At 40.5% G+C, this 27,207-nt stretch overlaps 1 protein-coding gene across 1 annotated transcript in view; it reads right to left on the bottom strand.

Moving 5' to 3' along the window:
- The window catches only part of LOC126092277 (tetratricopeptide repeat protein 8), a 96,656-nt gene that overhangs the window by 20,547 nt on the left and 48,902 nt on the right, over positions 1-27,207 (bottom strand). The window contains exon 7 of the mRNA XM_049907793.1: positions 1,786-1,992. Within this exon, the coding sequence (XP_049763750.1) occupies positions 1,786-1,992 (207 nt within the window). The remainder of the gene's footprint in view (positions 1-1,785; positions 1,993-27,207) is intronic.

Below are 27,207 nucleotides of genomic sequence, written 5' to 3'. Positions count from 1 at the left end.
CTCTTTTCTCCAAAGGTCTCTTTAATTTTCCTGTAGGCAGTATCTATCTTACCCCTAGTGAGATAAGCCTCTACATCCTTACATTTGTCCTCTAGCCATGCCTGCTTAGCCATTTTGAACTTCCTGTCGATCTCATTTTTGAGATGTTTGTATTCCTTTTTGCCTGCTTCACTTACTGCATTTTTATATTTTCTCCTTTCATCAATTAAATTCAATATTTCTTCTGCTACCCAAGGGTTTCTACTAGCCCTCGTCTTTTTACCTACTTGATCCTCTGCTGCCTTCACTACTTTATCCCTCAGAGCTACCCATTCTTCTCCTACTGTATTTCTTTCTCCCATTCCTGTCAATTGTTCCCTTATGCTCTCCCTGAAACTCTGTACAACTTCTGGTTCAGTCAGTTTATCCAGGTCCCATGTTCTTAAATTCCCACCTTTTTGCAATTTCTTCAGTTTTAATCTACAGTTCATAACCAATAGATTGTGGTCAGAGTCTACATCTGCCCCTGGAAATGTCTTACAGTTTAAAACCTGGTTCCTAAATCTCTGTCTTACCATTATATAAGCTATCTGATACCTTTTAGTATCTCCAGTATTCTTCCATCTATACAACCTTCTTATTGTTTTCATTGTTGACTGTATAGTTGTGTTTTCATACTTTTTACAACTTCCACACTCAGCCCCTGAATACCATGTGATTCTGACTAGTTGCTGGGTTTTCCTTTGCCAGCAGTGTCATTTGAACATGATATGGAAAGGGATGAGGCCAGCATAACATGCTCCCTGCTGTTATTAGCTTTACATTACTGCTTGTCATTTAAGAAGCTCCTCAGTTGGGACCATGAAGCTGAGTGCACTTCGTTTCCATCCTCCCAACAAGAAAGCCTTTGGCAGTCATGGGAATTAAATTTGGGTCGTCAACATTGCAGTCAGATACTCTCACTGCTCAGCTACAGAGACAACAATTTTTGTATACATTTTCTGCAAATTTTGAATGGCTTGACTGATTATTTAATGCTGCTGTGTATTACTTATATCCAGTGTCATAAATTTATCCTTGTTTGTTCTAAGTACTATTTCCAACATCACATACTGCATTGTAGCTGGCAATCCCCAATTTCTAATATCTGACTTAATTTATTTTAAGTTTAGAAAAATGCATATTGAATCATATGAAGGGTTAATACATATTTAGGTGTTTCACCTTAAATACTTTATTCTCTGGCTCTTTGGTTATAATGGAATGTTACTGTCACATGCTTTTACTTTTATGGACAGAAAGGTCTCTATCATGATTATGGATGGGCTATTTAATCTTATTTGGGGGGGGGGGGGGGCAGGTGCACATGAGACACTAAAAATTGGTTGGAGAGATGAGAGAAGAATTTCTTGATAATTAGATACAAAATAGATCTAAATGGAATGATGTACACATATCTTTCATCAAACATCAGTTTGACTGATGATGCACAGCCACATTAGAGCCACTGTTGCTGCCAGAGGTGACCGAATTTCACACCCTTTGCACATCAAAATCACCTACAAATTTAATATTGTATTCTTGCTCCTGTATCACATATGTACATTATTTATTATCCTTCCTGATAATGTAATTTTAATGGGCAGCATAGAACATCTAAAAATTGGGAATTTCAGCTGTATTTTTGTACAAGGACTAGGGGTAGGACATTCATTTGTCTTCTCTTTACACATATTTGTTTCATCATTTACTGTGATGTGTATGAAAGGTGCAAAAAAGTCTGTTGCAAGAAAAAATCATTTTTACCTTCTCTGCTAGAGAGGCATGGTTGTAATGAGGCTCAAACAGATATGGTGCAAGGCAGCCAGCAGCCTGGAAGAATGCTCGAGCTTGCTCATAATGACCCCGCCTGAGTTCCAGTACACCCAGGTTGTTGTAAGCAGGTGCATGGTTACTGTCTGCACTCAGAGATAGTCTCAGGCACTGAGAAGCCAGCCCACAGTCTCCGACTCCCTACATGAACAGGAAAACCAATAAAATATGCAGAAAATAATGAAACACCTCAAACATAGAAAATACTATGAAAATCCTATGTAAACTAATCTTTGAAATATACAATCAACCAGTATATTTCATAATGAAATAAATAATTTAATGATCAAAAATAAAGAGAAATAAAATACATACAATCATTAATAAATAACTGAATGAAAATATACGCAAGCGTGAGACAATGAATTTGTTAATGTTGATTCAGCTTTCCAGCTTATGTTACTGTACGTACTATGTCATGAGATGTGGAGTGAATGCTGATAAAGCCTTCAGCTCTCTGCTCAATGTGAGACTGCTATAGTACAAAAATCAACAGGTCCGTACACTTCATAAAACAAAAAAACTGCATGTCTATAGATGAATGTTTTCTAAACAAAAAAGGTCTGAGTTTGTCAAACAAATAGCAGATAAAACATGGGAATCAGTATACACAGAGGTAGATGCAAATGAAAAATTCAAAAATTCATGACAGTGTTCAAACTTAAATTTGATCAGATTTTTCCAAAAAGTATAATATCCATTATCAACTGTGAAACAAAATAAATGGGTGACAAAAGGTACCAAAAAATCATCCCAAACATTGAAATACCTCAGTTCAATTAAAAGCAGTCACATTAATCCACCTTTCTCACACTGTTATAAAAAGTTACCATCAAACATGCAGGAACGTGTTGCTCGCAACAAAGAGGGCTCGTAATTCCAGACTCTACAGCATGCTACACCCTCCGAATTCTTACACTGGTAAGTGATATTTCTCATATCATACCAATATATTTAGCTTATGTTCATTCTGTTATTAGTTGTGGCATAATGTTTTGGGGAACAAATAGGATAAATATTCAAGTTGTACTCAGATTGCAGAAAAACAGCAAGACTGGCAACACGCCTCACTGCCTCAAATTTTTTAAATAGCTGTAAATCTTAATTGTCCCTTGTGAATATATTTTTCACAGCGTATGTAAAAATATAAATTAAATAAATTTGACTACTATGTTAAAAATTGTTTAGTACATGATTATGAAACTAGAAACAGTGTTATATGCATCTGAATGGAAAAAATAACGTAACACGGCAGAGTTTATTGTACAATGTCATCAAGTTATATAATAAATTACCACAATATATAATTAATTTCCTACACAATAACTGATAATAATTTTTCTTTCAATCTAATTTAATTTTTTTTAATCATATATAAATAAAATGCATTATCAATTACAGCATAAGAAATTAATTTATACTGTTAATTTTTCACTGTTTTAATGTAAATTGTTTCATGGTTTAATAAAGAAATCAATCAGCCACTGCCATTGTTAATGCCTTTTTGTTCATTATGTTATATGACAATGCCTGCATATGTCTACACTTACAGCCTGCTGTGTGTACTGTTAATTGTCCACTTATGTAGTCAGCGGACTGGTGGCCCTACTACTCACAAGATGCTATCCTCTCATCTGAAGATACAAACAATCTTTGAATAGCCAGTACACTGGTTTAATTATTGACATTTTGTACCATGCTTGTCTCCCTGTAACACGTGCATTTTGTAACACATACAACAATTTTCCAATTTAATGAATCTCCTTACTAGACTATGGCTTCGTTAGTGACTGGACACATTGATAGACTATGACAATACACACATGTGTAATGCTGCTTATGAAGTACCAATATTTTCAATCATGCTGCTGACAATGGCATAATGATTGATACTAGCTGCACAAGGCTTTAAAAACATTAATATTGCGCAACTTCAGCCAGTAGTCCTATTATTATACGAGGAATGACCTTCATTCAATATTAAATTTCAGTGTGCCTGTTGTAGTTTTCCCATCGCAGATCCACCTAAAGGAGGTGCTCTGGCATAAATTCTACTGTGAGAGTGTAGAAGACATGATATGTTATTGAAAATTATCCAGACTGATGGTGCAAGTTCAACAAATAGTTAAGATGGATGGGAGAATGATAAGGTCTCATACAATATGCATGCATGGAAAACTTAAGTAACTATTGGACTGCAAGTAACTGACTCTCTGACTTGCAGCAACTCTAACATGAAAACTCTCCACGATGCCCACACAAATGATTAGCCTAAGTGCCTCCACATATGTTTCCTCCTCCCCCCCCCCCCCATGTACATTTAAACTTTTCTTGCAGACTTCTTATGTAATTTCATCACTGTTATGTACCTCCAAGCTGCAATAATAGTAATAGTAGTAGTAGTAGTAGTAGTAGTGTCTTTACTGCTTATTTCATAGCCTCTGTTTCTACCTGGTACTATATGTTACAGAACCATTGTTGAGATGTTTCATGGAAGAGACACTTTTATGCACTATTCTACACTCCTGGAAATGGAAAAAAGAACACATTGACACCGGTGTGTCAGACCCACCATACTTGCTCCGGACACTGCGAGAGGGCTGTACAAGCAATGATCACACGCACGGCACAGCGGACACACCAGGAACCGCGGTGTTGGCCGTCGAATGGCGCTAGCTGCGCAGCATTTGTGCACCGCCGCCGTCAGTGTCAGCCAGTTTGCCGTGGCATACAGAGCTCCATCGCAGTCTTTAACACTGGTAGCATGCCGCGACAGCGTGGACGTGAACCGTATGTGCAGTTGACGGACTTTGAGCAAGGGCGTATAGTGGGCATGCGGGAGGCCGGGTGGACGTACCGCCGAATTGCTCAACACGTGGGGCGTGAGGTCTCCTCAGTACATCGATGTTGTCGCCAGTGGTCGGCGGAAGGTGCACGTGCCCGTCGACCTGGGACCGGACCACAGCGACGCACGGATGCACGCCAAGACCGTAGGATCCTACGCAGTGCCGTAGGGGACCACACCGCCACTTCCCAGCAAATTAGGGACACTGTTGCTCCTGGGGTATCGGCGAGGACCATTCGCAACCGTCTCCATGAAGCTGGGCTACGGTCCCGCACACCGTTAGGCCGTCTTCCGCTCACGCCCCAACATCGTGCAGCCCGCCTCCAGTGGTGTCGCGACAGGCGTGAATGGAGGGACGAATGGAGACGTGTCGTCTTCAACGATGAGAGTCGCTTCTGCCTTGGTGCCAATGATGGTCGTATGCATGTTTGGCGCCGTGCAGGTGAGCGCCACAATCAGGACTGCATACGACCGAGGCACAAAGGGCCAACACCCGGCATCATGGTGTGGGGAGCGATCTCCTACACTGGCCGTACACCACTGGTGATCGTCGAGGGGACACTGAATAGTGCACGGTACATCCAAACCGTCATCGAACCCATCGTTCTACCATTCCTAGACCGGCAAGGGAACTTGCTATTCCAACAGGACAATGCACGTCCGCATGTATCCCGTGCCACCCAACGTGCTCTAGAAGGTGTAAGTCAACTACCCTGGCCAGCAAGATCTCCGGATCTGTCCCCCATTGAGCATGTGTGGAACTGGATGAAGCGTCGTCTCACGCGGTCTGCACATCCAGCACGAACGCTGGTCCAACTGAGGCGCCAGGTGGAAATGGCATGGCAAGCCGTTCCACAGGACTACATCCAGCATCTCTACGATCGTCTCCATGGGAGAATAGCAGCCTGCATTGCTGCGAAAGGTGGATATACACTGTACTAGTGCCGACATTGTGCATGCTCTGTTGCCTGTGTCTATGTGCCTGTGGTTCTGTCAGTGTGATCATGTGATGTATCTGACCCCAGGAATGTGTCAATAAAGTTTCCCCTTCCTGGGACAATGAATTCACGGTGTTCTTATTTCAATTTCCAGGAGTGTATATCAGAGCAATCAGATTTTTCTCAGCAAGTTTTCACTGTTCTAGAGTTGGAGCATTAAGCCTACACCTCTATAATTAACACAGTGGTGGTGGTGGTGGTAGAAGAGACGAGTACTGGAGGAAGGGAGGGGTCCTAGTGTTGAGAAATTATGTGCCTGCATTACAGATTACAATATAGCTGGCAAGTTGGTGTCAAAACTTAAAAACCTATTTTGAACGTGCTGATTATCAAGTGCTACGCAAGAACAAGATATTTTTGGGCAGAAGATATACTGATCAACATCGGTTCTCATTTGTAAAGCAAATGTCGTAATCTCATGAGTGAGAATTCCCCCTAACTTCTGCATGCCTTATGCATCTCCTCTCCTGAAATAGCACTTGATAATGAGTGTGAGGTTCGAAACTGGTTCTGCTAAAAGGAAGCAAAAAGGAGATTTTTCCAACTGAGGTGGTAACCGACCAAGAATTTCCTGTGCTATGACAAAAAGACCACAGCACTGCAATATGAATAAACTAGTATTTATAATTATGTAAAATTCTGGATGGCAAAACAATGCTGTGTGAGAAAGATCCAACAATACTACTATAGAAAAATTCTGGCTTCTGAAGAATTGAGAGCCAGAAATGTGTGCAAGAAGTGATTCATCATGATCGCAGTGTTCATTACTATGAATAATCATTAAATATCATAAAAAACTGTATATGGTTACACTCTGCTTTCAAACGTATCAGTCACAAACTACAGTACACACACACACTTATCATACATAGTTAGCATAATGGACTCTGAATGAAATTATGTATCCAGTACCATATAATTTCTTGTTTGCACTTACAGTCCACATTGTATTTGTTTCCATCCATTTCTCCAATTTACCTTTGATTAATTGTGACATAGACTACATTTTTAATCATAACAGAAATGAAATTAATTAAATCGTCTGTTAAAATACAGATTATAAAGCTTGCGGTGGCAATAAGTCACATAATACCTACAGGTGACATGGGTTCTTATTTAACATCAGACAGCTCTTTATTTTGAGCAGTAACTTTTTCATGTTCAACCATGGTTCTAGGCTTACATCTAACAATGTGAATAATGTAAGAAATTAGATATGACCTTGCTGCCAGATTTGTTCTGGTCTTCAGTCTGATCAAAACTATACTCCAGACAAAATGCCTTCAAGAAAGACTTAACATTTAAATTTGTGTTAGAGTGTGACAAATTTCTCTTTTTCCAAAATGCTTTTCTTGCAATTGCCATCATCAGTTATTTTGCTGCCCAAATAGCAAAAATATTGTGTGTCCCATTTTCTAATATTATATTTCAAATATTTTATCGCTGTTATCTGTAGAATTTCAAAGAGTGTATTCCAGTCAACAGTGTCAAAAGTTTCCCCTAAATCTAGAGATGCTATAAATGTATGTTTGCCTTTCTTCAGTGTATTTTGTAAGATAAGTCGTACAGGGAGCACATGGCGTGTTCCTATATTTCTCTGGAACCCAAACTGATCTTCCTAAAGGTCAGTGTCTAGTTTTTTCCATTTTTCTATAAATAACTCAAATCAGTATTTTGCAACCACGTTTATTAAGCCGTTGTTTCAATATATGTATACCTGTCACCACTTACTTTCTTTGGGAGGGAACATAATTACTGAAGTGTGACATTATTAAACTTGTCTAATATGTTGCATACTAGGTGTAGTAGTTTCGTCATGATTGGCTCTCCCAAAAATCTCGGTAATTCTGAGGGAATGTCACCTACTCCAGGTGCAGTGTTTTTACTTAGACCTTCCGGTGCTTCATCAAATTCTCCCATCTCACCATCATCTATTTCCTCTTCTGTTTCTATAATATGCTTTTCAAATTTGTTTGCCTTGTATAGACCATCTAAAGATACCCTCAAAGCTTTCAGCCTTGCCTTCTTTGCTTAGTGCTGGCTTACCATCTGAGCTCTTAATATTCACAAAGCTGCTTCTCTTTTCTCCAAAGGTCTTTAATTTTACTGGAAGTGGCATATATCTTCCCCTTAGTTATGCATACTTCTCCTGCCTTGCATTTGCCCTCCAACCATTCCTGCTTAGCCACTTTGCATTTTCTTTCAAACTCATTTTTAGACATCTGTATTCCTTTTTGGCTGCTTCATTTATTGGATTTCTATAATTTTTCCTTTTTTTCAGTTTAACTCTTGAGTTATCAAAGGATTTCTACTGGGCTTTGCCTTTTTATCTATTTTATCCTCTGCTGCCTTCACTGCTTCATTCCTCAAGGCTACCCATTCATCTTCATCTTCAATGGTGTTCCATATTCCAGTTTCAGTCAAGCATTGCCTAATGCTTGCTTTGAAACTCTCAACTATTTCTGGTGCTTTCAAATTTATCCAAATCCCATTGTCTTAATTTTCTGCCATTTTGCAATTTCTTCTGTTAATCTGCAATAAATTAAAGTAAGAGTCCACATCTGTCCTGGAAATGTCTTCATGTTTAACATATGGTTTCAAAATCTCTGTCTTGCCATTAGACAACTAATTAAAAACCTTCCAGTGTGTCCAGATATCTTCCATATATGCAAGCTTATTACGTTACTGCTAAACCATGCATTAGCAATGATCAAATTATATTCTGTGATTTCTATCACGTGACTTCCTCTTTTACTCCTTTCCCCCAATCCATGCTGTCTCATTGTTTTTCCTTGTCTTCCATTTCCTGCTATCAAAATTCCAGTCCGTCTTTACAATTAAATTTTTGTCCCTGTTAACTATCTGAACACACTGTCTGACAAAAATAAAGTGAAGCATCCAGAAGACAGGGTTGGATGCCAATGTATCTTCATACACGTAGAAGCAATTGGTGGGCATGCACATGATTTGAGTTGCAATTCTCTGTGACAGGCAGCCAGGCCACCAAAGTGTATTAGTGTTGTTGATGTTTAGTTGTGTTGCCAGGCCTAGAAGGATATACAACAGGCATAAACAGGCTCAGAAGTTGAACAAACACTGAGAAAGGACACAGAGATGCCACATGCTCGTGTGGGAACGTGTTGGCAGCACATGGCAGAGTTTGAAAGGGGCCTCATTATGGGTCTCCATTTGCCCAGCTTATAAAATTGTGCAATATCTAAATTTGTGGGACGTCTGGATTAGACAGCAGTCCAATGTTGGACTGCATGGAAACATGAGGTCAGGGATACTTGTTACCTAGGTTTCAGTCAAGACATTACTCTGCACCAAGCAGATCGCAACTCCTTCAAATCTGCGTCTGCTATCCGAGAACAAGTAATGAACTCCCTGCACCTTTTGTATCATACCACACTATTAGTCAGAGACTAGCAGCAGCTGAACTAGGTAATTACCATACCATGCATATGCTGCCATTAATACCACAAATGAAACAGCTACATTTGGAGTGGTGCTGTGTCTGGGATGCAAGGATCATTGATGAATGGCATCGCATTGTGTTCAGCAATGGAGTATGGTTCTGCACTGCCTCGGACGACCATCGTCAGTGTGTACAGCATCAATCCAAGAAGAGGTCCCATTCTTCTGATGTTTTAGAGAGTTACAGTGTTGTTACTCCTGATCTTACTGTGAGAGGAGTCATTGGGTATGACTTCAGGTCACGGCTGGTAGTGACACAGGGACCTAATATGACACACCAGTATGTCATGGACATTCTGCATTCTCATGTTTTACTTGTCATGCGACAGTATTACATTGTCATTTCTCAACAGGCTCCTATAGCCAGCAAGATCCCAAATCTCTTCCTGGTAGAACATCTGTCAGGCTAGTTTGGTTGTCAACTATGTCCTAGTGCCAGTGTTCAGGATATCAAGGACCAGTTGCAACAGATGTTGGCCAGCTTGCCGCAGAATGGAATACAATGACTTTATTATGCCTTTCCCAACTGAATCAGTGCATGCACCAAGGCCAGAGGGGGTGCAACATCATACTAGCAAGTGGGCTCATACTGCCAAGTTCACCGGGCATTGTGGCCAAGCGATTCTAGACGCTTCAGTCTGAAACTGTGTGACTGCTATGGTCGCAGGTTTGAATCCTGCCTCGGACATGGGTGTGTGTGATGTCCTTAGGTTAGTTAGGTTTAAGTAGTTCTCGGTTCTAGGGGACTGATGACCTCAGATGTTAAGTCCCATAGTGCTCAGAGCCATTTGAACCATCTGAACTGCCAAGTTCTTTGTAAATTTGATTTTTTTTTTATCACCAAGATAACATTACTTACCCTCCCAACTTGTGAAGTTTCATTTCCTCCACCATTCAAGATGTTCACTTTTTTATCAGGTAATCTAATTTCTTTTATTTCATGATGCAGTTTTTCAATCTTTTCATCATCTACAGATCTCCAAGGCATATAAACTTTTATTGCTGTTATGGATGTTGGCTTGTGTCTAGCTTGGCTGTGATAAATCACTCACAGTGGTATTCAAAGTAGCTTATTCGCATTACTATTTTCTCATTCATTATTAGGTTTACTACTGTCTTACCTATATAGTGTGATAATTATTAAAAGTGTACAGCAAATATACAAATACTAGCGAACGACCCCAGCTTTACACAGACAGCATTAAGTATCTACTGCCGGACAACTTGTTTGCGTAACAGTAATTTTGTTTATGAGGCACTGCATACAATTATGATTCAATATCAGAGAATAATGTTAGTTAGCTGAATATCATGCCATTTGCCAGTATATTGCAGTGCCTAAAGGTGTGATTTCCTTTAAATCATCATGTCTATCATAAAATATTTAACTTCATCACCTCAACGGGTGCCTACTGCTTTCCCTTCCTCACCAATCTTGACACATTAACATTGCATTTGCCTTTGCTGATGACATCATGATATGGGGTGAAACTGCAGAGGAAGTACAGATCAGACTTGAATGGAAATCTCAGTTCCAGAAATGTAACCTCAACATCAGCAAGACCAACACAGTGGTGATCGCAGTCAATAGAGATGGACAACCAGCAAGTCTAAAACTAGGAGACCACCAACTAGAGTGTGTGGACAGTTTTCCTTACCTTGGAAGTGTAATCTACAATGATAATATGGTCAGAAATGAAATCACCAACAGAATGCAAAAAGGATCTGAATTCTACCAACAAGTAAGATCACTTTTATGGGATGACTTGATTCCAAAACCGGACAAACTGATGATGTTTAATAGCTATTTCATACCAATATTGACCTATGGTTTTGAAACATGTTGTTGTTGTTGTGGTCTTCAGTCCTGAGACTGGTTTGATGCAGCTCTCCATGCTACTCTATCCTGTGCAAGCTTCTTCATCTCCCAGTATCTACTGCAACCTACATCCTTCTGAATCTGCTTAGTGTATTCATCTCTTGGTCTCCCTCTACGATTTTTACCCTCCACACTGCCCTCCAATGCTAAATTTGTGATCCCTTGATACCTCAAAACATGTCCTACCAACCGATCCCTTCTTCTAGTTAAGTTGTGCCACAAACTCCTCTTCTCCCCAATCCTATTCAATACCTCCTCATTAGTTACGTGATCTACCCACCTTATCTTCAACATTCTTCTGTAGCACCACATTTCGAAAGCTTCTATTCTCTTCTTGTCCAAACTAGTTATCGTCCATGTTTCACTTCCATACATGGCTACACTCCATACAAATACTTTCAGAAATGACTTCCTGACACTTAAATCTATAATCGATGTTAACAAATTCCTCTTCTTGAGAAACGCTTTCCTTGCCATTGCCAGTCTACATTTTATATTATATATACATATATATAACATGTACCATCAAAAAAAGAGAATCATCAAAGCTGCAATCATCAGAGAAGAAATTTCTTAGATCCACCATCCAGAAGACCAAGATGGACAAGTTAAGGAATGAGGAGGTGAGGAAAGAAGCCGGAATAAAGACATCCCTATTACATCGAATCTGTATAGTAGATATTTTTCTTGTGTTTTCTGTAATATGTTATGAATCGGATACTTCTAAATGTCCATCTGCTATCCTGGGCATCATTATTTACACTGTTTGGCATACCTTATAGTCTGTCACAAAATGTTGTAAACATGCTGTTTCCAAATTTTGTGAGGGGGATATTGTAATGTGACACCCTTTTCTAACATAACCTTTTTTTTTTTTTTATAGATGTAACCGATACCATTTATACTATTGATTCAGGTATTGGTGAACATTCTTGGCTATTTCACTGAATGAATTTCACATGATTATAAATACAATGTATACCTAAAAACAAAGATGATGTGACTTACCAAATGAAAGTGCTGGCAGGTCGACAGACACACAAACGAACACAAACATACACACAAAATTCAAGCTTTCGCAACAAACTGTTGCCTCATCAGGAAAGAGGGAAGGAGAGGGAAAGACGAAAGGATGTGGGTTTTAAGGGAGAGGGTAAGGAGTCATTCCAGTCCCGGGAGCGGAAAGACTTACCTTATGGGGAAAAAAGGACGGGTATACACTCGCACACACACACATATCCATCCACACATATACAGACACAAGCAGACATATTGGTCTTTAAATATGTCTGCTTGTGTCTGTATATGTGTGGATGGATATGTGTGTGTGTGCGAGTGTATACCCGTCCTTTTTTCCCCATAAGGTAAGTCTTTCCGCTCCCGGGACTGGAATGACTCCTTACCCTCTCCCTTAAAACCCACATCCTTTCGTCTTTCCCTCTCCTTCCCTCTTTCCTGATGAGGCAACAGTTTGTTGCGAAAGCTTGAATTTTGTGTGGATGTTTGTGTTCGTTTGTGTGTCTGTCGACCTGCCAGCACTTTCATTTGGTAAGTCACATCATCTTTGTTTTTAGGTATATTTTTCCTTCATGGAATGTTTCCTTCTATTATAACCATATAATTAATTTAAATACGATGTATTATATTTCAGGCTATAATTTATAAAAAGAAATTAATTTGTTAGTACTCTGTATGTACAGGTAAAATTACTCTTCTTTTAAAATTATTTGAAATTACAAAATTACTGGTATACTTAAAATTTATATTATTAATTGCACAATCTGATGCAAATTATTAAATTGATTTCTGGACTCATTTACAAAGTAATGATATATTTTAGCAAAGATTCTTCTTTTGTCAAGAATGGTTGTAAACTCTTTTGTTTTGTAAACTCTAGGCAATATTGTGAGTTTGGCAGAATGTAGGAGTAGTGGGCATACCTCTGATGGAGACAGATGTTTTCACATGATCGACACTAACAAAGTAATTTGGAATATTAAGTGGAAATCGCAAAAACAGTGTGATATTTAAAAATTTTACAAAGAATAAAGTTCAAGAAATATACAGGCAGATCTTCATTAGTTATTTAGTCATCAGGAACCCACAACATTAAATCAAAATTTCAGCCACAAGAATGTACCACTAGACATAAGAGCTGGAGCCAACAACCACAAGAGAAAATGAAGATAAGTAAAAAGTTTTTATTTTGTATATCTTACGCCTCTTGAATATTTTGAAAATAATGAAGAGACTAAGAGAAATTTAATAGTGATATGTGGGAGGGAAAGATTACACAACCTATAGATTAATGTGGAAACTCAAATACATTTTGTTTCTGGTGAATCTCCACATCATTGAAAGGTGACTGATAAGTTAAGAAACAAAAATAAAAAATAAAAAAATAAAAAATAAAAAATCCATGATCCAGCAGGGCTTTGATCCCACAATGTTTCACTGCCAAACATGTGCTTTACTGCTAGACCCAGTAGCCTGGCTTCAATTCTGCTCTTGAAAATGAGACCTACAGTTTAATGTGGAATCTGAACTGTGTTTTTCTTTTGGCACATATTCACATCATTGAGAGGTAAATGTTACATACAGTGAAAAATTCATGGCCTGACTGGGACATGATCCTGCAATCTTTCGGTTTCAGGCACTAGTTTTGCTAGTAGACCACGAGGCCTGACCCAAAGTCTCATTACGTTTTGCTCCCATCTGGAGTTATGGTGGCTGTACCACAAGATAGCAGCACCAATGTTTTCACAACAGTTGTTGTTGTTGTTGTTGTTGTTGTTGTCTTCAGTCCTGAGACTGGTTTGATGCAGCTCTCCATGCTACCCTATCCTGTCAAAGCTACTTCATCTCCCAGTACTTACTGCAACCCACATCCTTCTGAATCTGCTTAGTGTATTCATCTCTTGGCCTCCCTCTACGATTTTTACCCTCCACGCTGCCCTCCAATGCTAAATTTGTGATCCCTTGATGCCTCAGAACATGTCCTACTAACTGGTCCCTTCTTTTTGTCAAGTTGTGCCACATACTCCTCTTCTCCCCAATTCTATTCAATACTTCATCATTAGTTATGTGATCTACCCATCTAATCTTCAGCATTCTTCTGTAGCACCACATTTCCAAAGCTTCTATTCTCTTCTTGTCCAAACTATTTATCGTCCAGGTTTCACTTCCATACATGGCTACACTCCATACAAATACTTTCAGAAACGACTTCCAGACACTTAAATCTATACTCGATGTTTACAAATTTCTCTTCTTGAGAAACGCTTTCCTTGCCATTGCCAGTCTACATTTTATATCCTCTCTACTTGGACCTTCATCAGTTATTTTGCTCCCCAAATAGCAAAACTCCTTTACTACTTTAAGTGTCTCATTTCCTAATCTAATTCCCTCAGCATCACCCGACTTAATTCGATTATATTCCATTATCGTCGTTTTGCTTTTATTGATGTTCATATTATATCCTCCTTTCAAGACACTGACCATTCCGTTCAACTGCTCTTCCAAGTCCTTTGTTGTCTCGGATAGAATTACAATGTCATCGGCGAACCTCAAAGTTTTTATTTCTTCTCCCTGGATTTTAATACCTACTCCAAATTTTTCTTTTGTTTCCTTTACTGCTTGCTCAATGTACAGATTGAATAACATCGGGGAGAGGCTATAACCCTGTCTTCTTCTCAACCACTGCTTACCTTTCATGCCCCTCGACTCTTATAATTGCCATCTGGTTTCTGTACAAATTGTAAATAGTCTTTCGCTCCCTGTATTTTACCCCTGCCACCTTTAGAATTTGAAAGAGAGTATTCCAGTCAACACGGTCAAAAGCTTTCTCTTAGTCTACAAATACTAGAAACGTAGGTTTGCCTTTCCTTAATCTTTCTTCTAAGATAAGTCGTAAGGTCAGTATTGCCTCACATGTTCCAATAATTCTACGGAATCCAAACTGATCTTCCCTGAGGTCGGCTTCTACCAGTTTTTCTATTCGTCTGTACAGAATTCGCATTAGTATTTTGCAGCTGTGACTTATTAAACTGATAGTTCGGTAATTTACACATCTGTCAACACTTGCTTTCTTTGGGATTGGAATTATTATATTCTTATTGAAGTCTGAGGGTATTTCGCCTGTCTCATACATCTTGCTCACCAGGTGGTAGAGTTTTGTCAGGACTGGCTCTCCCAAGGCTGTCAGTAGTTCTAATGGAATGTTGTCTACTCCCGGAGCCTTGTTTCGACTCAGGTCTTTCAGTGCTCTGTCAAACTCTTCACACAGTATCATACCTTACATTTCATCTTCATCTACATCCTCTTCCATTTCCATAATATTGTCCTCAAGTACATCGCCCTTGTATAGACCCTCTATATACACCTTCCACCTTTCTGCTTTCCCTTCTTAACTTTAATTCATCACAGTTCAGCCAATTACTACGAAATATTTATAAACTTTATGTGCAAACCTACCTTGTGAATCGCTGTATCTATTAGTCAAAACCAGACCAAAATCCTTACAGTGGTTATCCTATAGGTTCACAAGCTGTGACATGATTGTGAATTGAACAGTGACCTGAATATAATATAAATTTCCTTTACTTCATGTATATAGTCATAAATTTTTTTTTCATCAGACTACCGCTTTCAGTTTATAATGACCAGCATCAGATCTGTTTTACAAAAACATGTCCTAATATACTGGAACCATAGTGGCATCATTGAATGTTAAACAGAAAACCAGCATGATCACATACATATAAATAACAGCATATGCAAGAGTCATCTTGTTAGCAGCACTATTGTTCAGTACAGTAGTGCTGCTGACAAGATGGCTCTTGCATATGCTGTTATTTATATGTATCTGATCATGCTTGTTTTCTGTTTAACATTTGATGATGCCACTATGGCTCCAGTATATTAGGACATGTTTTTATAAAAGCAGATCTGACGATGGTCATAATAGACTGAAACCGGTAATCTGATGAAAAAAAAATTATGACTATACACGTGAAGTAAAGGAAATTCGTTATCCTATAGCACAGTAAGTTGTGTCAAAGCAGGAAGAAATACTGAATCTACCAATATAATCCATCTTTTATCGTCTATTGAAAAGTAACAAAGTGGTATGACTCTACTTGCTCTGATATCACTACTACTATGAACCCTATTTTTTCCTCTTCTTATTTATTTTAAGTAGTCGATGCCACACACACATAAAATACCTAATTCTTTGTTAAGATGTAAATTTCTAAATCTTATTGTTCACAGTATAATTTTCATGTTGCTGATGATAACTGTAAAACTATTTTCAGTAGAAAAACTGTGTTTAAGGAAATATTCATAACTGAAGATTCGTGAGAACCATGAGCACTTAAAAATCCAACCAATTTAATAAGTGTTAGTTTCAGGATTGACCTACCTCACCTTTGAAAGATCTATTTCCACACTATTTACTGAACATCTCGTCTGTTTTCTAAATGCTGTAATTCAGGAAATATTTCACCTCAGGAAAGTCATTGCATTATCATTCAAAATTTGAAAAGCAAAATTTCAAAAGTCTATTGTTACTGCCTTCTAACCCTATATGCCCTATCTCAAAAAATGTGTAATTGTACTGCAAATATATCTTAGTTAATTCTAGGAAAATCTTGCTGGACTTTGCTAGAATGTAGAGAGGAAAGTAAGTGCCCGAAAATCTGCTCATAAAATTAGAATCTAGCATAAAAACTATTTACAGACTATACTGCCATTGGTTAATTAAACTAACCTCATGATCTAATGTGTAAAATTATGTCTATAAGAATCATAACTGCTGTCTTATTCCAAACATCTCATGGACAGAATGGAAATTTCTGGAGCCCAGGGACCAGATGCCCCTCATCTTTTCCCTAATGGTGACAATATATTCCTCATCTCGAATCAAAGTGAGAATGAACTGATGTATTTTTTACTGAATTAATTTTCACAACCCCATTCTGAATATACTGCTAGCTCTCTAATGTTGACCTGCACTGATGGGTATCTCAGTACTTGAGTACAAATTAAACTGACTATTAAAAAAGAATACTTCCACTTAGACAGTTTCTAAACATCCCTTCCCTACTACCATACTGTTAATGAATTTGTTCAAGGTGCTACAGAAATATGTACCCTCTCTTCTCACTGTCTTCACTTCTCATAATTATCCCTGTAGCCCTAATGCATCAAAATCCTTACTGTGCTAGCACCAGAAAAACCACCTCTTGCCTCTCATTAAATCTACCTCTTTATTCAGCAAGTCACCTTATTGTGTATAGTGGAGGGACCTTTATGTACCACTGTCACTACCCCTCTTCCTCATTCCAATTTGAATGGTATCTGCAGAAGAACAATTTTTGGTAAGCCTCACCCCTTTTCCCTGGGAACCTAATGATGCTGACGGATGAACTACACAAACAGGTGACAGATCCACTTCATACGTGGTATACGCTGAGGCCTGCCAGACATCAAGATTGACACCAGTGCATTTGTCCCCACTTTTCAGGAGAATTTGATTCCAGAGTAGGTCAAAACCTCTGTTTACTGCTGCAATGTGAAGCCAATTTCCCACCCCAATGCAGTGCTTGAAATGCCAGCCATTCAAGCATATGTCTTCCCAGTGCACATATGACCTAATTTGTGGAGACTGGTCCAACGCCCAATGAGTGCTATCATATTCAAGGAATGCAAAACCCAGGAACTGAAGATTATCCATCACCTCTCGTATTTTGAAGCTCATAAATTAATATGATCATTTGCATACAGTCTCAAAGATACTGACTTTTGTCACTACTGTGGCAGGTCATTGGTAGTGCCTGGTGTATCCACTCCCTTTATGTCAACCTCTGGTAGTCACACAAATAAACTTGACACCTCTCAAGGTTCCTGTGGCATCATCTTTGGGAGCACGCCCAGCTGAATCATCCTCCTCCTCCTTCTCACGAATGCTATCCCTGCACATCTGTACACAGCTATCTGACACCAGCCACTGGCTCAAGGAGCCATGGATTGTAGGTTCTAGAGCTGCCCGGTCTTTTGCCATTCCTAAACCCACAGTGGATAAGCTCTGACTAGACTGTTGGCTGCCAAAAGTTGTTAAAGAGAAAAAGAAGAAATACCAGGAAAAGGTTACTCTGATAATCCTGGAGGAGCCAAATTCCTCCATACTGTTGGACTATGCTCTGATGTTTGTTGACTAATGTTCTACCCCCACCAGTGACAGTGGTCCTGGGGTGTGATCTACTAGCTCCTTCATGCCTAAGCAGGACACCCTCCACGGGATAATTCAATGGAACTGCAATGACTATTACTGTCACCTGCCAGAATTACAACTACTTCCTGCTTGTCCATCAGTCTGTGTTGCTCTCCAAGGAACATGCTTCACTGATGATCATTTCTCCAACTCTTTTCTATCACAACAGTGCTGGGTCCAAGTGAGCATCTCGAGGAGTCTGTAACACTAGTTTGCACAGCTGTCGTCCATGAGTGGATTTCCCTCCATACCATGTTGGAAGTTCAGCAGTGCCACTGCAGTTCACCCCACCAGTCACCATCTGTAATGCTTGTTTACATCCAAGCAGTTTATTTACTCGACTTGATGTGGTCATCCTAATCCAACAACTCTCTTCCCATTTTCTCCTACTTAGGGAATTCTCTGTATACCAACCCTTGTGAGGAAGTACCATTTCACCTGATAGGGGCCTTCTGATTGACTAGATTCTTCTAATCTTGATCTGTCTCCTCAATGATGGTACTCTTACCCACATTAGTGCTGCCCGTGCACCTTTCCAGCTATCGACCTTATGCCCTCTTCCCTCAATTTTGTGGCTTCGCTAATTGGGAATTACACAACAATCTTTACGACAATGTCCACTTTCCAGTGATCCTGTCACTCCTTGTCACTGCCTGATAGACCACTTGTCACGATGGACTTTCAAAGAGCTAAATAATAGTTATATTCCTCTATCATCACTTTTGTCCTCTCTCTGTCAGGTGCATCAACGAGGTTGTGGAAGATGTCTTCGATGCAATCACCAGCATCACTGGAACTGCTATCCTCCTTTCTACGGGACAACTCCACAGTCAGCTGGTGTCATGGCTGACCAAAGATATTCAACACTTTTTACCAGCTAAATGCTAAGGTTCACTATCTAATTAAATACAGTAAGAAAAGAATCCTAGGAGCACTAGTCTCCTCCTTGGGAATGTATGCCTCTTTAGTCCAGGTGTGGGTCAAGTTTCACTGCCTCCCAGGCTTTTGAAGATTACCAACAGTCCCAGGTCTCTTCCCTCAAGGTGGCATATCTACTGATATGTCAATTCTTGTTGAACACCTTCGACTCACTTTGTAACAGAACTGGCTTCCTCTATTTGTCAGTTTTTTATCCCACTGGTTGTGTTGTGTTAGAGATGCAGCACAGGTCCAAGAGAATGGCATCCCACAGGGCTCTCTGCTGAGGATTACACGCTTGCATGTCATCATCAGTGGGGTAGTGAACTCTATCGAAACAGTGGTCACATCTGTGCTGTATGTTGATGATTTTTGTATTTGGTGTAACTCCCAATCTGTATCCTTGGCTGAATTCCAACTCCAATGAGCCATCAGAAGGCCCTCCACTTGGACCTTTCTCATGACCTTTCCCATGGCTTCTAGTTCTCTCCTTTGGTCATACTACATTCCATCCTGATCTAGAACTGTACTACCCATTGCTTGGACATTGTTGCACAGTCCTGACTTTTCGGAATCCTCTTTGATAACATGCCTGCCTCATATTTGTCAACTAGTAGCTTGATGCGAAAGCTTAACACACTGCTTCCTTGCCCACACTTCTTGGTTGCAGACTGCACTACTCTAGTCCATATTTACTGATCCCTGGTCTTGATGATGGTTGGCAGGTTTATGGCTCAATGGCATCTTCCGCTTTGAAATCATTGGGCCCAGTCAATCATTGTGGACTAAGACTGGTCACTGACACCTCTCAGGCAAGTCCCGGAGACAGTCTCCTTGCCGAAGCAGAGATCTTAACTCTTCTTTTCTGGTAGTACCAACTCTTGCAATCTCAGTCCAAGTATTTCCTGACCATCCAACTTACCAAATTCTTTTTGCATACACGGGGCACAGTACCTCTCACACCTGCCACCTGTCCTCAAGTGGAACTATCAGCTGGAGGAACACCTCTTGGCTGGGATTATTGGAATGCATCAGAAAGCCCACTGCCTGACCCCTTCGACTGTGTTACCCATGTTTCCCAGGTCCCCCTGCTGGTTACTACACAGGCCATGAGGTAGGACTGATCTATGTCAAGGACTTAAGTTTCAATCACCGCCATGACCCTTTGACACCTGTTTCTCTCAGTTCTTCAGGAGTATCAGAGTGCTACCATCATTCACAATGACAGCTCTAAAACCATGGATAGCACAGGGTATGTTGTTACAGTTCCCATCAGTCATGAACAACTTTTGTTGCCAAGAAAGTATATTGTTTTTACTGTGGAGCTAACAGCCATTAAAAGAGCCCTACATTTTGTGCAACAAACCTTCCTTGACAATGTTTTAATTTGTAGTGTTTCAGTGAGGAGCCTCTAGGCTTTTGATTGATGTTACTCTGGTCACCCTACGATATCTGCTACTCATGACTTTACCTCTGACCTTTGTCATTTAAGTATTGTGAGGAATGAACTGACAGACCATTTGGTTAGAGAAGCGATTACTAGACTAACATTCACTGTGATGATCCCGTGTGCAGATCTGAGGGTTCAAGTAAGACCTCTCTTCACTCAGATATGGAAGGTGGGCTACTGCCCCCTCTAATAAACCTTGCACTATCAAGGAGACTGCTGCTACACAACGGTCCTCCTGCCACTCATTCCAGAAGGAATCCATCATCCTATATTACCTCCACACTGGTCATACCAGACTAAATCCTAGATTTATGTTACGTAATGAGTCATCCACATGTTGGGATTGTGGAGCCTTACATAAAGCACACATACATTATATAATTGGAAAGATAAAAAATCTGCTCACCAAGTGGTGGCAGAACACACACATAAATGGCAGTTGTAACTGGCAAGCTTTTGGACCCATTGGCTCCTTCTTCAGGCAGAAGGGTTGAAGGGAAAGGAAGAGGGGTGAAGAAAAAGGACTGGAGAGGTCTAGGAAAAGGGTTAGATTTCGTGAAAGTGACCCAGAACTGCAGGTCATGGGAAACTTACCATATGGGATGAAAAGGAGTAGATTTTTTATCCATCCAATTAAATAATTTTGTCAATAATTGATTGTTTTCATTGTTATAAAACACACATACATTCACACCACCAAGCACATCTCATGCACACACGACCACTACCACCAGCAGTTCTGGCCAGAATGCGAAAGTCGCGTGGATAGCAATCTGGAGTGGGTCGGGGAAGAGGATGGCAGGATACAGGTGGGGTGGGGTGGGGGGTGGGGGGGGAGAAGAGCACTGTCTGGCGAGGCATGCAGGGACTTGAGACTGCCAGGCACACACACACACACACACTCTTTTGAATTATTTACATAAAAATTCTAACACAGAGTACCCTTCAAGCAGAACAACAAATTAAATCATCATCATCATCATCATCCACCATATGACACACCCAGGCAGTACATTTACGATATTTGATTAATGTCCTGACCTATTTAGTGGATCCCGAAACCCCAACACCCTATGGTGGAAGTCGAGGAATCTGTAGCCTACACGGTCGCAGAACTGTCTGAGCCTCTGATTCAGACCCTCCACTCGGCTCTGTACCAAATGTTCACAATTGGTCCTGTTAATGATGCTGCAGATGGTGAGCTCTGCCTTCATCTAGCTAGCAAGACTGGCAGTCTTCACCAAATAGATAGCTGCCAGAAACCAGAGACAATCTCTTCCGATCCATAGACACACACGTCATTAGTGCCGACATGAGCCACCACCTGCAGTTTGCTGCACCCTGTACCCTTCATGGCATCCGGAAGGACCCTTTCCACATCTTGGATGACTCCCCCCGGTATGTACATGGAGTGCACAATGGCTTTCTTCCCATCCTTAGCTGCCATATCCCTAAGGGGCTCCATCACCTGCCTAACATTGGAGCTCCCAATGACAAGCAAACCCACCCTCTGTGCTTGTCCAGACCTCTCAGGAAGACTGGCCACTGCCGCAACAGGCGAGACCGCCCTTGCTGGCTCAGAAGTACTCTCAAAGTAGGCAGTACCTCAAACCTTTTATGGGGGTGTAAGGGTACAGCAGCCAGCACTAACTTTCGCCTTCCACCCAGGGGAAGTGTCGACTGGCAGGGATGTCCGAATCCGAGGGCGCAGTGGCATCAGAGATCCTAGGCGATCATACAGGTTCCAGAGGCGCCAAAGCACTCGCCTCGGGTGTCCCAATGTCACTGCGGCCCAGGTCAACAGCCTGGAGCCTGTCAACCACGGCCAACACAGCTTCCAGCTGTTTACGGATGGTGGCCAATTCCCCCTGAATCTGCACACAACAGGTGCAGTCCCTATCCATTGCTAACATTTTTTTTCCTCTCTTTTATCTCACAAGCCATTCAAAACAAACAGATAACTGACGTCTATGCGAATTTGCACTACATGGGTACCAAAACATGATGCTACAACTCTCAAATACTATAATACGCACAAAATTTGTGAGTTAAACTATGCAAGTACCCAAAAACATGCAGAGAAATAAAGAATTAAACTATGAAACAAATAAGTGAACTAAGAGTACGGCTTGCTGCTGCTTATCCAACGACGGCAGAGAGCTCACTCCCGAACTGTTGTAATAGTTTGGGTTCCACAAGTCGGATATTAGTTTTTCCTGGGTGCTCGCTGACAAATACTTCTCCTTAAACTTTTTCTGGAAGTCTGCCCAAGACGAAAAATTCTCTATGTTCACTGTGCCCCACTCTGACGCTTCTCCAAAAATGTACCCCACCGCAAATTCAATCTTTTTTTAATCTTTCCAGTTTTTTGGCAAGGGCTGATTAAACCTTTTCAGAAAATGAGTAGGATATACTTCCCCACCTAGCTTCAACTCCGGAAACTGTCTGGATAGTCCAGAATTTGCCCCCCATTGTAGGTCAGTCATTACCTCACTGGTTAACACCATGTTAGGAGAAATCACCTTCTTGTCTACCTTATCCTGGATAAGTTTGAATTCTTTCAATAAATTACCTATGCCTCTCTTAATATCATTAAGTTCTGAAGCTAAATTTGAAGAGACGTTGTGGGGAGTTAACCTCTCAGCAACTTTTTGGTCAATTTTTTCCTCTACCTGTTCCTCCAGATTACTTATATTTACTTTGTCTGAAGTGGCTAATTTCTCTTTAACATTTTGTTCCATGTCATCTACTCGAATGGTCACACCTGCAATTTGAGATTTGTCCAAACTCTCTTTTAAGGTGTGCAACCTATGCTTTACAGCATCAACAGTAACACTGCATACGCTTTGAAATGATCCTAACTTTTTGCTAAGTTCAGTTTCTACATTATTAAATTTATCTTCAATATCAAACTCTAGTTTTTTATCTAAGTACTGAAATTGGTTATTCTATGTCTGACTAAAGTCAGTGAACAGTTGCTTTACATGAATAGTCAGGGAATTACTTAATTTGTTCTTTAAATCTAATTTCAAACTCTCCACTTTATCATTTAAGGCACTGAACTTAGCATTTAAAACCTCACCCTGTGCTTCTAGTTTTTCACTTAAAGTAGCACTTAATTCCTTTCTTATATCAGCTGAATCCACCTACTGTTCAGCTAATCTATCATTTAACTGAGTATTTACTGAATCTAACTTAAGACTTAGTTCTTGTTTTAAAGTAGCTGAATTTAACTGTAAACTCTGAGCTTCTAGATTTTTACTTAAAGTAGTAATTTGAGTGTTTTGAGCTTTGATTAAATTCACTGCTTCAGACCAGTCTGGCATTTCCCTAGTCACTCTAATAGCTGTGGCTGGTTCTGTTAGTTGCTGTTCTTGATCCACATTCTTTCTACTTTTAGATTGAGTTATCATTAAAAATAAAATTCACCTCTGAATGTAATAACTATACTAAAAGTCTATTATTGAACAGTGTCCTTAACATCACACTCAATTAACTATCTTTCACCCACCCGGCATAGAGTTTTAGGTTGCATTGGTGAGCAGGCATGCAATCTGCGCCGGTGAAATCAAAGGTTAGTTTTAGCGTCGGTGAACATATTTGTAGTCAGCACCGATGAGCAGCAGCTGGCATCGTTGGTGTCGGTTGCTGGTTACAGGGTCCACACCCTCACCATGTGTGCGCGGGCTGCTTACTCCTCACACTGGATCTTCGTCGTTGAATAGTTCTCGTTGTAACTCTTCTTAGACTAAACTGTTGAAATTTTCCTTGCGTCTTTTCTTATATCATATTTATTAATTTTCACTCCTTTTTGCCGTTTATGCAGAATCCAACTCTGTGAACCATTTCCCTGTCTTGTTACTAATGGTTGCTATAGCAACTCACAATATTCTTCTATCTTTATTTCGTTTCGAAATTCCTCTTTCTTCGAGTCTTGATCATGTCGGTCACCATGTTCTAACGGTTTTGGTGACAAGAGAAGCGGTGCAAAGCTCGATTGTAATCTTCACACTTCTCTTACTGCAGTTGACTTACTTGAAACTTTTAGCTGATCCTCTTCTCTGGATATGCGGCTGCATCGATCATCACTGGTTACAGGAACTAACAAATACACTCTCTCTCTCTCTCTCTCTCTCTCTCTCTCTCTCACTAGAAATACCTCGGTGACCTCATACTTACAGTTCAATTCAGGTATATTTTCATCTCCACAAGTTTCACATAAATATACAAATTCTTGTAAGTCAACTATGACAACACCCGTTAGATACAATTAAACATAACCACAATTATCTGCTTTTAACAAACAAATAATTTATAGATATCCCCTGCGACTTGCTTCATTCAGAGCTAAGATATGGAGTGAGTTAAAAGTCTATAGTCAAATGTTCATTTTTCTTTTTTTCCCCCCCAACAATCCCATTCACTAATACAGCAAAGAGTAGCATTTAATTACTCCATGTCCTCCCCCACAGCATCTGTGGTGCTTAAGGCAAACACTTGTCGGTGTCGCTCGTCTAATGCAGCTCCTGTTTTCCCATGACAAACGTCAATCAGAGTATCAGAGTGCTACCATCATTCACAATGACAGCTCTAAAACCATGGATAGCACAGGGTATGTTGTTACAGTTCCCATCAGTCATGAACAACTTTTGTTGCCAAGAAAGTATATTGTTTTTACTGTGGAGCTAACAGCCATTAAAAGAGCCCTACATTTTGTGCAACAAACCTTCCTTGACAATGTTTTAATTTGTAGTGTTTCAGTGAGGAGCCTCTAGGCTTTTGATTGATGTTACTCTGGTCACCCTACGATATCTGCTACTCATGACTTTACCTCTGACCTTTGTCATTTAAGTATTGTGAGGAATGAACTGACAGACCATTTGGTTAGAGAAGCGATTACTAGACTAACATTCACTGTGATGATCCCGTGTGCAGATCTGAGGGTTCAAGTAAGACCTCTCTTCACTCAGATATGGAAGGTGGGCTACTGCCCCCTCTAATAAACCTTGCACTATCAAGGAGACTGCTGCTACACAACGGTCCTCCTGCCACTCATTCCAGAAGGAATCCATCATCCTATATTACCTCCACACTGGTCATACCAGACTAAATCCTAGATTTATGTTACGTAATGAGTCATCCACATGTTGGGATTGTGGAGCCTTACATAAAGCACACATACATTATATAATTGGAAAGATAAAAAATCTGCTCACCAAGTGGTGGCAGAACACACACATAAATGGCAGTTGTAACTGGCAAGCTTTTGGACCCATTGGCTCCTTCTTCAGGCAGAAGGGTTGAAGGGAAAGGAAGAGGGGTGAAGAAAAAGGACTGGAGAGGTCTAGGAAAAGGGTTAGATTTCGTGAAAGTGACCCAGAACTGCAGGTCATGGGAAACTTACCATATGGGATGAAAAGGAGTAGATTTTTTATCCATCCAATTAAATAATTTTGTCAATAATTGATTGTTTTCATTGTTATAAAACACACATACATTCACACCACCAAGCACATCTCATGCACACACGACCACTACCACCAGCAGTTCTGGCCAGAATGCGAAAGTCGCGTGGATAGCAATCTGGAGTGGGTCGGGGAAGAGGATGGCAGGATACAGGTGGGGTGGGGTGGGGGGTGGGGGGGGAGAAGAGCACTGTCTGGCGAGGCATGCAGGGACTTGAGACTGCCAGGCACACACACACACACACACTCTTTTGAATTATTTACATAAAAATTCTAACACAGAGTACCCTTCAAGCAGAACAACAAATTAAATCATCATCATCATCATCATCCACCATATGACACACCCAGGCAGTACATTTACGATATTTGATTAATGTCCTGACCTATTTAGTGGATCCCGAAACCCCAACACCCTATGGTGGAAGTCGAGGAATCTGTAGCCTACACGGTCGCAGAACTGTCTGAGCCTCTGATTCAGACCCTCCACTCGGCTCTGTACCAAATGTTCACAATTGGTCCTGTTAATGATGCTGCAGATGGTGAGCTCTGCCTTCATCTAGCTAGCAAGACTGGCAGTCTTCACCAAATAGATAGCTGCCAGAAACCAGAGACAATCTCTTCCGATCCATAGACACACACGTCATTAGTGCCGACATGAGCCACCACCTGCAGTTTGCTGCACCCTGTACCCTTCATGGCATCCGGAAGGACCCTTTCCACATCTTGGATGACTCCCCCCGGTATGTACATGGAGTGCACAATGGCTTTCTTCCCATCCTTAGCTGCCATATCCCTAAGGGGCTCCATCACCTGCCTAACATTGGAGCTCCCAATGACAAGCAAACCCACCCTCTGTGCTTGTCCAGACCTCTCAGGAAGACTGGCCACTGCCGCAACAGGCGAGACCGCCCTTGCTGGCTCAGAAGTACTCTCAAAGTAGGCAGTACCTCAAACCTTTTATGGGGGTGTAAGGGTACAGCAGCCAGCACTAACTTTCGCCTTCCACCCAGGGGAAGTGTCGACTGGCAGGGATGTCCGAATCCGAGGG

Source organism: Schistocerca cancellata, chromosome 7 (genome assembly GCF_023864275.1).
Source record: "Schistocerca cancellata isolate TAMUIC-IGC-003103 chromosome 7, iqSchCanc2.1, whole genome shotgun sequence".
Classification (NCBI taxonomy): Eukaryota; Metazoa; Arthropoda; class Insecta; order Orthoptera; family Acrididae; genus Schistocerca; species Schistocerca cancellata.
Note: the sequence above shows the minus strand (reverse complement) of the source record. Positions and strands in the feature narration are given on the sequence as shown.